The sequence below is a fragment of the Monopterus albus genome, unplaced genomic scaffold (genome assembly GCF_001952655.1).
Source record: "Monopterus albus unplaced genomic scaffold, M_albus_1.0 scaffold466.1, whole genome shotgun sequence".
NCBI classification, from domain to species: domain Eukaryota; kingdom Metazoa; phylum Chordata; class Actinopteri; order Synbranchiformes; family Synbranchidae; genus Monopterus; species Monopterus albus.
The window spans coordinates 129,404-142,178 of NW_018128346.1; the positions used below are offsets into that span (position 1 = coordinate 129,404).

Below are 12,775 nucleotides of genomic sequence, written 5' to 3' on the forward strand. Positions count from 1 at the left end.
GAATGGAACTGCTCTGTGGCTGACCTTACTGGGCAGCACCCAGGTGAGAATAAACAATAGGTCATTTTAAGGTGAACTAAGATAATGATTAAAAGGAGTATTCATACTCAACAAACTCTCCCTGGATCTATGAAGATTAAAACCATGGGCAAGTGATTCAAGACTGGCACTGGTCCACCTCTGAGCACTGGCAAGAAACTACAGAAAACTATTTTAAACTAGCTCATTCTAATTGATATGCAATGTAATATCTGTGCTTCTTGGTCACTCGTACAGAGACAGACACACTTCCCTCCCTCCCTCTTCTCCTTACATCTGTCGTTCATCTTGGCCACTACAGAAGGAGGGAGGAGGGAGAGAGAACGAGAGGAAACAAAAGAGGAAGAGAGGGGGAAAGGGGGTTAGTGTTTACAAGGCTTACCCACCCCCATCTCCCCCTCTACCACTCTCTATTCATTCTATTTCTTCCTGTTTAACAAATATTACTGAAGCTGTCTGACAGATCAACAGTAAGTGAACACATTTTAGATTAAAAAAAAAAAAAGACATTTCTGAGCAAAAGAAGGCTGCAATTTTTAAATTGATCAGAAAGCGGCTTTAGAAAGGGCTACTCTTGAAGACTTATAATGACATGTCCCACACTGAAATGATGACTTTGAATGCAGCAGCTCCTGAGCTGTGAAATGACCAATGTGTTTGTACGATTTTGTCAGTGAAGTTGGCAAAACTTTAGATTTTCTTATGACAAATATGAGCAGTGGGCTTTTTGATAGTTGTGTCATATCAAATATAAACCAAATATACCACAATTAAAGGAAACGAGATTTCTTACAGATCTGGACAGGCAGGAATTAGCTGATCGATCAACACTGTCACTGATGAATGTTAGAAGAGTACAAGCCCGACACTGTTTTTTTCCTCCAACTACTCTTGGAAACAATTTGGAGCGTATAGTGCAATATACAACAGAGTTCCGAATCTAAAGTGTCTGCTTGTCCCTAACAAATATACCACAAGGTCTATGCAAAAGATTAATATGTTTTTTTTTTTTTATGAAATCACTGTTTGTGTGAAAATGCACCACCTTCTGCATTTAAACCTCAAATTATATGTGAAAATGTGCCTCATTTTTAGGGGTCATGAGCAGAATGGGTTGAGAACAAGCAATCTCTTAAACTCCCAGCCTACTCACCTTCTCTCTTCATGCCCATTGCCAGGCATTTCTGGTAGCGGCAGTACTGGCAGCGGTTCCTCTGTCTCTTATCCACCATACAGTCTTTATTGTCCCGACAGGTATAAGTCAGGTCTTTGCGCACTGTCCGCTTGAAGAAGCCTTTGCAGCCCTCACAGCTGTATACGCCGTAGTGCTTACCTGGAGGGTGTGAGGAGGAAGAAGGAAAAAAGCCAGAGAAGAAAGACTATGACAACTTTTTCAAATCTGAAATTTAAACAATCTCAAGACATCTCATCAACGTTTAACTGTTTATACTGTATAGACAAAAACTAGGGAGTTGTATTTAAGGTGTCTATTCACCAGAGGATCTGTCTCCACAGATGGAACAAAGGCGTTTCTGGGAAAGCATCGGCCCTGGGTTGTGGGATGACAGCTGCTTTAAGCCCAGTGGAGGTTTCACATCATCAGAGCTACTCACTGCATGGAGCCCTGACATGGACACTGTCGAGTTGATCTGAAAGAAGGTGACTGCAGTGAGAGTCCGACTCTTGTTTTTAGTTTCTCCTGTTCCTTGTTCTCTCTAAACCCTGCCTCATTTTATGTCTCACTCTGACAAACTGGTAAGAACAGAGAAGGTCTTGACAACAAAACACTTGGTATGGTATGGTATGAAATCAAAAAAACAAAGATCTGAGTGAATTCAGGACAAGTCTCTGACTGTCCTTGAGTGGCCAAGCAAAAGCCTAGATTTAACTCCACAGAACATAAGGAAACCTGAAGATGGCAGTTCACAGACAGTTTCCAACCAATCTGATGGAGCTGAGAGGATCCACAAAGAGAATGAGATAAACTGCCCAAACCCAGTTGTGCTAAGCTTGTAGAGACTTATCCAAGAATACCTGAAGCTGTAAACGCTGCCAAAGGGGCTTCTATGAAGAACTGAGTTAAGGGCATGAATACTTCTATAAATGAGATATGGGCATAATGGCAATTTCATCCATTTAAAATTAAATGTACAACCCCAGTGTGCAAAAAGTGAAGGGGTCTAAATACAAGAAGGACAGTGAATGACAGCCATGTTACCAACGATTCTGTGATGAAGAACAAAATTTTGATTTAAAGAAGGTTTTTATTTTATTTTTTTTTACTTAAACATGAAAATGCATTTTATTTTATATTGTATTGTACTTGGAGCTGGATTATCTGTCACTATGGCTGTAACTGGCAGCAATCAAGACAATAGAAGTACAGTGGTCCCTCGCTATAACGCGGTTCACCTTTCGCGGCCTCGAAGTTTCGCGGATTTTTTTTAGTCAATTTTGCATGCTTTTTGCATGCCGTGTCTCCTGTACAGTACAGAATGCATTCAGCTTGCCAAATTTACATAAATCTTCAATCGCTAGCAGTGTGACTCTGAAGTGCTGTACTGTATGTTTGCAAGTTTTCTCCCCAACAAACCCCACAATGTCGATGAAACATTCTGCACCGTCAAAGGCACCTGCGGTAGCACCCAAAATGCAGAGGAAGATGCTAACCATCGCACAAAAAGTTGGACTTCTGGACATGCTAAAGGAAGGTAGAAGTTACGTGGCTGTAGGGTGCCATTATGGAATAAATAAATCTTCGGTTTGTTACATAAAGAAGGAGGAAAATAACAAAAGGACGACAGCAGCAATAAGTTTCAACAAAGATGCAGAAAGAGTTGTAACTGTGCGTATAAAGTGTGTAGTGAGGGGTTTTACAGCCTTAAAACATCTATAATAATTGTAAAAAATAAAGCTGACTACTTCGCGGATTTTGCCTATTGTGGGTTATTTTTAGAACGTAACTCCCGCGATTAACGAGGGACCACTGTACTATAGTATTTTTCTCTGTGTTCAAGTGTATAATTATTTTGGTTGAAAAACATTTAGAAATAGGAAAAAAAAAAATCTTACTCACACTGTAATGTATGTTCAAAAAGTGTCTCTAATGATGCCGGCCCTCCCTTACCTGTGGGCTGCTAATGGGGCCATAGCCCACCGAAGGCGTGCCAGGTAGGCAGGGTGAACCCAGTGAAGAGCTGATGACAGAAAAGGGGGAACCAATGCTACTGATGGGGCTGTTGACGCCACTGGTGGTGATGGGAGGAAGGGAGGTCATGGAAGCTGCAGCTGAGGGAACTAGTGGGGGTGAGCGTTGGCCTGATGGAGGGGAGGACACAGACGAACTGTCCGGGCTGCGGGAATCTAATCAATAGCAGGAGGGAGAAAATACAAGTAGTTAATGTAATCATTAATCAAAATAATGTGGTGCAAAAAGGCTAAGCTTATTAACAGAGGTGATACAGGCTTTTTAACAAGGCTATTTGAATTTAACACTTGTAATACGTGGCATGCTCAAACACAAATATGCAAGATGAATTATCAACCAAATACCAGCTGTAAACCTAACAATTTGGCTGATATAAGACCTGTAATCACCAAGTCTGCAGGTCCATCACTACTTAAACAATGATTTCTACAACTTGTAAGCAGTCTTGCCGTCTTCCTATTCTTTTTGCAACTGTATGATTTTTTTCTAAGTACAACTGCAGAACCTTGAGGTCAAGGGGTCTTTTTCCAGTGCGGTCAACCACACGTTGCAGGATTGCACTTTTTAAAATGCATTTTAAATGAAAACAACAAAAATGGCATGCTGCAATTACTGGTAACTGTAATGCCATCTTGACTGTAACCTCTAATGAGATGAATGACACATCCATACAGTATCATTTTTACCACATTGTTTCCTTAGCTCTAGGAACTAACAGCAAGTCTTGCAGAGAGAGATTTTGCCAGTACTGATTTTACCATTCCTCCATCATCCTTCTAAAAAGTTGGCACTTTCTTCCACAACTGGCGGTGTGCTGCATTTTCACTGCTTCAGGCTGTGTGCTCTGTTGTCATCTAATCTAATCTATTTTTCTTGCCTCAAACACATTGGAAAGAAATCAGCCAATCATGTGCTCACACAATTCTACTGTGGCCTGTGGAGGCCGCTGCCTGCACCACCATGCAACAAATGAAAGACATCATGCTTTTAATTACTATGGACATTTGGGTTTTCTGCATTTTTAACTTCTGGTATTTCATCCTCAAAATTCAATCAATTTCTGACACAGTGATCTATGTGTAGCTGTAAGGATTTTAAGATGCATAGTAAGATGTGTGATGAGTTCTGTGTGGCTAAACAAGTTGAGTATGACACTAACGCTGACACGGTTTCCCTTTTTCCTGTTTTAAGAATAGAGGAGCCAGAGCCAACAGATAAAAACTAATGCAATGCTCTCATGTTGCTGTAAGGTGTTTTGGTTAGAGGTAAATACTCACTAAACCCAAAACTTTCCTTGTAGCACAGGAACATTTGTATAGTCACAGTATAATTAAGATATTACTGTGCTTTGAATGAAATATAAAATTGAGGTGTCATCAAGTTTTGAAACTTAAAGGATTTTTTTTTTTATGGTGGAATAATTAAACCTATTACAGTACATGCTACAGTGCATTAAATGAAAAGACTAGGTTCAAACCTATGGGAAACTGGATTTTAATTAATCAAAATGATATTAAGACCCACTTCGCTTTAAAGAAAGTGATCATGTGAACGATTGTCTTGTTGTTATTATTATACTTCTTTCAAATGAATGTATGCTCTGAAAGCTCGGGGTTCTAGGTCAACTTTACCAGCACGTTTTTATTTAATCAAAAACATGACAACAAATGTGAGACTATAATATGTAAAATTATGGCTAAATATCAACAACAGTTTGCAGACTGTTGCACTGTTCGTCAGACATTCACGTTGCTGCACTGCTCGTAACAAAATCTGTTATTTTCTTACCTCTACTGTCTCCCATGATGGTGGCTTGGGCACAGGGGCTGGCAGCTGCACACCGACGTGCTTCCGTCTCAAACAGCCCGCTATCAAACTCTAGACCGCGGACGGAGGCCCGGGCCGGAGTCGTTTCGGAATACCAAAAACGGATCTGAAATTTCGGCACAAGAAAGATGTCCGTGTCAGGTTATGATGTGGCACTGAGAGTGGCAGTTTGGTCATAAAAGTGTTAAACAGCGCACACAAAAATCCGACCACTGCAAGGTTTTGAGCTATGGTTGCCTGTCAGTGGAAATATTAGTGAAATGTTATTTGACGCATTATTGGCATTTGATGTAACGTAGTCATTACAGCAGGACTTTGCAAAGCAGCCAGCTGTTGGGCCGATGGGTTGTCTTGTCCTGAAGCAACACAACACTGCTGCTGTTTATTATATAACAAATAGTACATTAATACCAAATATTGTGTTATCTTGTTTCAAAACACTCCAGTATATGGCTGGACCCCAGACAAATGGCAACAAACCACTGTTCTTTCACGCTAACATTAGCCACCACACAGATAAGCTCATAGCTAACGTTTAAAATATTTGTGCCTACTGTAAAGCTAAGTGGCTTGTGTTACCTACCCTCCTTGTGTATAAATACATATCTCAACACGATATTTAAAACTATCAGGTATCTGTCGTTTCATTTGTGGAAATTATGCTACGTTTAGTGTAGCGCTAAGTTGGCAAAACAAGCTAAACGCTACACAGCTAAACTACGTTTAGCCACCTAGCTAGTTAGCCCGAATTCACCGAAAGAAAGTCAGAAAACCAGGAACAAACCAGTTCGGTTGTTCCGCCTATATCTCATTCTCCTAGACATAACCTAGCTAGTTGTTGGAATTATATATTTAGTGTAAATAAAAGCAGATTACTGACGGCTTAGCAGTACCGCTTCTCCGCACGAAAAGATGTGGCGACTAGGCCCCGTGTGTGTGTCTGTCTACCCCCCCACTTTGCCTCGTAGTCAACCCTCCCTCCCCCCTGCCAGGATGAAAACATGGTGATAATGGAGGATTTGGCTTAAAGCTTTCTAACATTTGAACATTGGCTACAAATCACTGCAGCCTGGCATCATGGGACAGGAGATGGGTTGTGTGGTCATGTAGCTCCTCTCATGTCACTGTCTGGGGTAGACACATTCAGTCCAAAGGGTCAAGACAAGTTCAGTTCAGTGTGTCACTTGCTGAAAAGGTTACTGGCGGACACTGACGCACCGATGGACCTGCCGCTTTGGGAAACATTTCTGTTGAAACGTTCTCTTCATTTTTTATTTCCAAAGCATTAACGCAAATATAATTCTATGATTATAGAGAACAAACCGGAAGAAACATCTTAAGGCATCGTTTATAACTGCTATTTGTTATAATGACCCTTTAACTTGTGGCCTCTACCTGCAGGTGTACCTGAGATGCCCAATTTAAGTAACTACATTTTCAATATTGATCTGCAACTACAAGATGTACATCATGGGCCATATTGAGTTGGAGTTGTGCCATGATTGTGCAGCTTCCCAAACCAGACAAAGATCCATCTGGTTTAGTGAATCAGCTGACATGGTAAGAGACATACTGTACAGTTGATGTTAACATGTTTTAGGGGTAGATTTGGCCATGTAGAGCAAGCTGTGACTGTCGCAGTACAAGATAAGGATGCACATAGTAGACCTAACTCTATAAAGGCATATAAAACTGGTAATGCATTGTGCTCTATCCTTTGGCTGTACTGTGTTCCACAACACCCTAGTCAAGTATTTGAAAGCACCAGTCAAGGAAAATAAAACTATTGTGAGAGAAAGTGGGCAGGATTTAAGATGATGGTACTCTGTTTTACATCCAGTGTTTCCTTTTCACTCTAAATATTAGCAATGAGGTATCAGAGTCTCTTTCTGCCTTCACAGTTTACATGTTGTTTCAAATTGCTGCAACAAACATCAAGCAAATAAGCCAAAAGTAACAATATTAAAATCAGCCTTTTATTTTGAATGTGAGCTTTTAAATGATTTGGTGAAGAGTTTTTTTCCATCTCTTGTAACTGGTGTTTTGGTGCTTTATCACCCTCCAGGGGACTGAGATGGCATCACACAAAGCTCTTGGACTTTTATTTTGCTGAAATGATAATTTCAAGTTCACATTTTTATATACAGTATAGAAACATTCAGGTATTTTCAATTAAAAATAGTGATGTGTAATGTGCTGCAATTTCACATTAAACCTCTAAATACAGTTTATTTGCAGTTCAAGTAAGTGTCATTGTCTATTATTGCACTATAATATGAAAATAAAGCTCTTATCATATCCACTTATTAATTTTTTTTGTTGTATTACTGTTAAAGTTATAAACATTGAATCATAACAAAATAAGCTCTTTTTTTGATTCCTTTGCCAAATTTTGTGGAAATGCCTCATTTTGTAAAAGTTCCTGAACATTAGATGTTTCAGCTTTTTAATGTTTTACAGTTCCGATGCACCAATACCTCCAGAAGAAGAAACACACCAAAAGCTAATTTTTGAAAGGTTGTTTTTATTATTTGCATTTTGTTCACCTATAATATAATGACATCGGTCAGTGGCTCTGCTTTACATGACAAGAGAAACTAAAGCAACAAAGTCACAGAAATCTTTCATTAGCATGAAGTAAGTGTTTCAGGATATCTTACATTTAAATTTTCTCTTAGTGGGCTTTCAGAAGTTTTTTGGGTTCACTTCTCGTGGATCTAAAATAACCCGTGATATATTTGTAACCATACTAAACTAACTTAGCTTTCTGTCAAACCTTAGGAGGCCAAAGTAATGTTACATGAACTTAAAAATGTTATCATATTGAATATTGCAGTTGCAAATCCTCTGCATTCAGTTTCTGTCTGAAATGTGCAGCCCACAGACATCAGCGGACACTTTGCCTGATCCCTGGTGGTGTTACTGCGCTACAGTTATTGTCACTATTTGTCACTAGAACTATTGTTCTATTTTAGGTGTTTTTACATTTAATCAGTTTTTCAGCAAATGAAACTCATGCTCAGTGTGACTGTGTTACTTGACTGACTTAAGCTGTCAAGGACATTTTACTGTTTCATCTTGAAAGTATTAGTTTTGTCTGTTTGGGATCAATCTGTGTATAAAATAAAACGTGATTTTTACATAAATCACCTCATTTGGATTTTACACACTCATATTAAACCTCAAAGTACTTTAGCACTGTAACCTCATAGTGTTTCATTTCAGACCCAATGTGCTGGAATACAGAGACAAGGCAGCACAAAATGTGTTACTGTCCAAATATTTCAATCTGCACTGTATGTGCGTGTGTTTCTGCATGTGTGTGAGTGCTGCGTGAGGGATTAGCCTCAGTGTGTGTCCACCAGTGATTAGCCTGGTCAGTGGGCCTGTTGTGCATTCACTCAGGCCATTAGCATATTAATGCAGCCTCACTCTTGATCCCCCCCCACCCTCTCTCTCTCCCGCGCTCTCTCTCCTTCACTTATTCTCTTTCTCTATACATATTTCCCAGACTGAGTTGTTGCTTCCTGCAGCCTCAATATATAAATCTCAACAATTTACACCACTCGTGCTGTGAAGCAGTGGACAATCCCGCCACAAAAATTTCAAGGTGCCTGGTTTTCTTTTCCCTCCAAAACTGTCCTCTTGTGTGGTTCCCCCCGTCAGATCCTTGCCTTCCTTTTCATCCTGCTCATCATAGCTCTCACACTCTCTCCACTTCATTCAAATCCTTTACTTTCTCTCATTTTCCCTTTTCTTTCTCCCAAGTCTGCTCCCTGACCTTTGCACAACACAGGAAAACACACACAGAGGGGCAAACACACAGAGAGTGAGTACACACACACACACACACACACACAGAGTTCCCTCCCCCCCATTCATTCTCCTCTTCTGTCACTCTCATCCCTTCCAGTGCAAATTTAGCAAGACCCACTCTCTAGACACCGGCACTGAAGTACGAACCGGACACATTCAACTGTACTTAACATGGTGAGAGCAATTCAGGCCTTTCTGCTCCACAGACAGACTCTAACCCCTTTTCCTAAATGGGATGCCCCGATCTGCAGAGCCAGGTTTGTATGGGCATTTACACCTGAGGAGGGGGAATAAAAAGGTTAAAAAATAAATGCTGTTAGCATTTTGATTATTTGTTCCTTTCGCTTACTGATTGTTAACATGGATATATACACCAAGTCAGTTTCAACCCTCAGCCTGTAGAAACTCATCTTTTCACATCAGCATTCAAGGCAAGGTTTACAATTTGTGGTGCATTTTGTAAAGTGTCTAGTTTGCTGTGAAATATGTTTGGTTCTTCTTCAGAATTTGACATAAACCAATTTGTGTTGTGTGAGCTGCCAAAGAAGTGGACTTCTCCTTCACTCCCGTTTGGTTACTCTCCACCTGCTGTCTCTGTTTGCTGCCATTACTCTTAACATTCAAAGATGAGGTTAATTATCCACCAGCCTGTCTTCTAAACTGTGACCAACCTTGAAAAAGAAAATTTCATACCCTTCCTATGACACACACGAGTTGACCTGAAGACCAGAAATGACTGTTAATTTTACTTCTTGTTTTGCTTCAAGTGGAAGCTTGGACCAAAAAGCATCTAGGCCCAACTTGAATCTCCTCTGGACTTGTTTGGGAAAAAAAGTTGAGCTGAGCTGAGAGGTTCTTAAAAGCTTTACATTTACATAAACACACACTCCAGTATTTCCCTCTCACTCATCTACCCACAAAGCCTCTGAGGAGTTTCATCCCATCTATGGTGGGCTGTCCCTCGCTGGCTTTCAGAGGTCAGGGGCGTGATGTCCATCCACAACTCCTGGTTTCACAAAGGCAGACGCAAGAATTGCGTTTGGACAATCAGCTCCAGACCTCCATCCGTCTCTTGGTCATCAGTATGTTCACATACTCACACAATCAGGTGGATGCACAGGTTCACTGGCTGGTGACTTTAAGTTGCTGAAGTAAGTGAAGAGCAAGTTTCAGTCCAAGTATCAGTTCCTCCACTTACTGAAGCTCAGTGGCATAATGGCCTTTGACCCCCAGCTTGCCTCGGGTCTGGGGTGGAGAGGGAAAGGATGTTTAGAGCAGAACAGAGGTCTGAGTGGAAAGGTAAAAAGAATGAGCGAGGAATAAAAAGCTCTAACTCATACTTGTCCTCTGTGTGGGTGATGAACGAAGGGGTCACCACCCAGGGGCAGGCCTGTCCAAAAGAAGTCGGCAATGTGACCCCCCTACAAAAGAAAAAGTGGTTCCCCCAGCGGTCACACAGATCAAAGAAGACAAAGGCCTGAGATGATAACTCAGCACAGCAGTAGAGCGCATTATTATCAGACTCATGAGCCACAGCGGTAGTACATTTAACTAAGGAAGGAGGGTGGAGGAGGGAGAACCCTGAAAACTGAAAAGTAAAGCTGTGACTCCCCCAATCTGATTTGCCGTACGCAACATTTTCTCTTTATCTGATTTGCTCCGTGAGGTATTTTCTCTTTCTGTGGGAGCCTGTCTTTATCCAAATGATGTGGTCTTTGGTGGGGCCTGGCCTATTCATGGGAACCCCATGTGCTGTGTGCCCACCATTGAGGTGCAGAGCAGCATGGTCACAAAGGATGGCAGCGTTTTAGAGTCCTTTCCTTACAGCGAAAGGTCTCTGTTCAGAACAAAGTTTACAGTTAAACCAGAGAGTCCACCACATAGTTTAAAAAGTGAAAAGAAAAAAGCATTTATCTAAATGCTGAAATAAAAGTATGCAAATATCCCAACAGTCAGGAAACTGGAAAACAGACTTCAGATTCTCTAAGTAATACTTTATGACATGAATGCCAATAAGAAATAATGGGTGAAACCTTTTTCAGTAATAAACAAAACTTTAGAATAAAGTTTACTTGGTCTGTTTAATGCATGTATTGCAAAATGTGTGTATTTACTAAAAATAAAAATAATAAGCTCAGTTTTCCTGACAAAAACTCCATAGCAGACTTTTTCATCTCCCCAGCAGGCTTTGGTCAGTTTGGCCTGGAGGCCTAAACTTATCTGCTTCAAATGTTTCTTCAGGTTTTGCTACTACACAGGCAAATAAAAAAAAACCTTTGTCCTGTAGAAAACTGAAACGAGGGTGTAATACATAAATTTACATCAGCTAATATCAGCTCAAAGCAAAAAAACAGAAAAAAGACAGAAGACAAAAGCACAGTGGTGCTCAGGGTTTGGACCCTGTGGGGCCTAAAATCTGGACCAAGCGTTACTGCAGAAAGCATGTGATAAAGTCCCTCCCAGCCACAGAGGATTCATCCTTACATGTGCGCTAGTCATCCTCGCCTCTTGTTCGTCCTCCTTCAGTTTTGGGTCGAGTTTTAGCTGCGTTGCTGTCGACGTCTGACCGCACTTGTCCTACTTCTCCATCTTTCACTCTCTCTGCCTCTGCCTCCTCTGATCGTGCGTCCTTCTCCCTCTCCTTCTTCAACCCTTTCTGTCCAGCCCTCCCTCTGCCTTTACATTTCCTTCACCCTCTCTCTCTCTCTCTCATTTTCCCCGCCCTCTCTCTCTCTCTCTTTCTCTCATTCCATCTCTTGCTCTCTTCCTCTCCTCATTTCATGCAGTGCTGGGGTTACCTAAGAGACTGGGCCTCAATGGAGAAAATCTCCTTTGGTACAATGAACTGGGTGAGAGGCAGAGGGGAGGGGGGGAGAAACAGGGGGACAGGGTAGGATGAGGGGTGTTGGACACAGGAGGGGTGGGAGGGGTGAGTGAAACTAGGAGAAAGATAGCGGGATGCAGATGCATGCAGGGATGGAAGGGGGATGCGAAATCCCAAAAAGTGAATAAGTGGCTTCGCTTGTGTGATTTCGCCTCAATGGTCAGTCTTTTGGCGGTTGCCTGTGGTGACCCCCCCACCTGCTCTCCAGTCAGCCCGTTGCTCTGACTGAAAACCACACTTATTTGAGGCATTTCAATTTAAGCTTAATGATTTATGAATTAATAATGTCAAGAAAACAAAGTGGTCTTAGTGGAGAAACTAAAGTTTTGTTCAATCCACTATTTTTTTTTTAAATACACAATCACCTAAGACAAAGCTGAAGACAATCCTGATTACCACGAGATGGGAGACGTCCATGTCAGTGGTCAGATTTTGTTTGTTTACTTGTTTGTTTGCTCCTGGCAGCGAGTGCACAATGAGACCCAAAGGATCAGAACTCTCTTTACAAAGACAAGTGTTTCCACAGCGTAAACCCCATCGTCCTCTGCACCGCGCAGACCCCATTCAGAGCACAAGTAATTACACTTCTCCCTTTAATCTATTCACTGTCTCTGTCTGAGAGGGGCTTCCCAAAGAAGAGGACAAAAACACACAACCTTGTTTAGAGGTTAGTTACAGATTAGCACCAAAACTGTTGCAGTTCATTTTCCTGCTGCACCTTATTGAGCTCCTCAGTGATGCTATTCAGTTTGTCATTTGTCTCTGAGTTAGCAAACAAAAACCACACTTATTTGAGGCATTTCAATTTAAGCTTAATGATTTATGAATTAATAATGTCAAGAAAACAAAGTGGTCTTAGTGGAGAAACTAAAGTTTTGTTCAATCCACTATTTTTTTTTTAAATACACAATCACCTAAGACAAAGCTGAAGACAATCCTGATTACCACGAGATGGGAGACGTCCATGTCAGTGGTCAGATTTTGTTTGTTTACTTGTTTGT

At 41.1% G+C, this 12,775-nt stretch overlaps 1 protein-coding gene and 1 long non-coding RNA gene across 7 annotated transcripts in view; one reads left to right on the forward strand and one right to left on the reverse strand.

The window, feature by feature from the left end:
* Positions 1 to 6,182, reverse strand: part of rxrba (retinoid x receptor, beta a) — a 16,077-nt gene extending 9,895 nt beyond the window's left edge. For 2 of the 6 annotated variants that reach the window (XM_020587623.1, XM_020587619.1), the window contains exons 1-6: positions 5,955 to 6,045; positions 5,036 to 5,180; positions 3,167 to 3,402; positions 1,535 to 1,688; positions 1,193 to 1,372; positions 314 to 334 (exon numbers count right to left, since the gene is read on the reverse strand). In XM_020587623.1, coding sequence (XP_020443279.1) covers positions 314 to 334; positions 1,193 to 1,372; positions 1,535 to 1,688; positions 3,167 to 3,402; positions 5,036 to 5,051 — 607 coding nt within the window. In that variant the 5' untranslated portion in view covers positions 5,052 to 5,180; positions 5,955 to 6,045. Of the gene's footprint in view, positions 1 to 313; positions 335 to 1,192; positions 1,373 to 1,534; positions 1,689 to 3,166; positions 3,403 to 5,035; positions 5,181 to 5,954; positions 6,046 to 6,113 lie in introns of those variants that run through there. The other 4 variants (XM_020587624.1, XM_020587622.1, XM_020587621.1 and 1 more) reach the window with 3 other exon arrangements.
* On the forward strand, positions 5,170 to 9,906 carry LOC109952507 (uncharacterized). The gene is made up of 3 exons (XR_002273776.1): positions 5,170 to 5,204; positions 6,476 to 6,634; positions 8,988 to 9,906. It is a non-coding gene; the product is annotated as an uncharacterized LOC109952507 (long non-coding RNA).
* Positions 9,907 to 12,775: the final 2,869 nt, after the last annotated feature.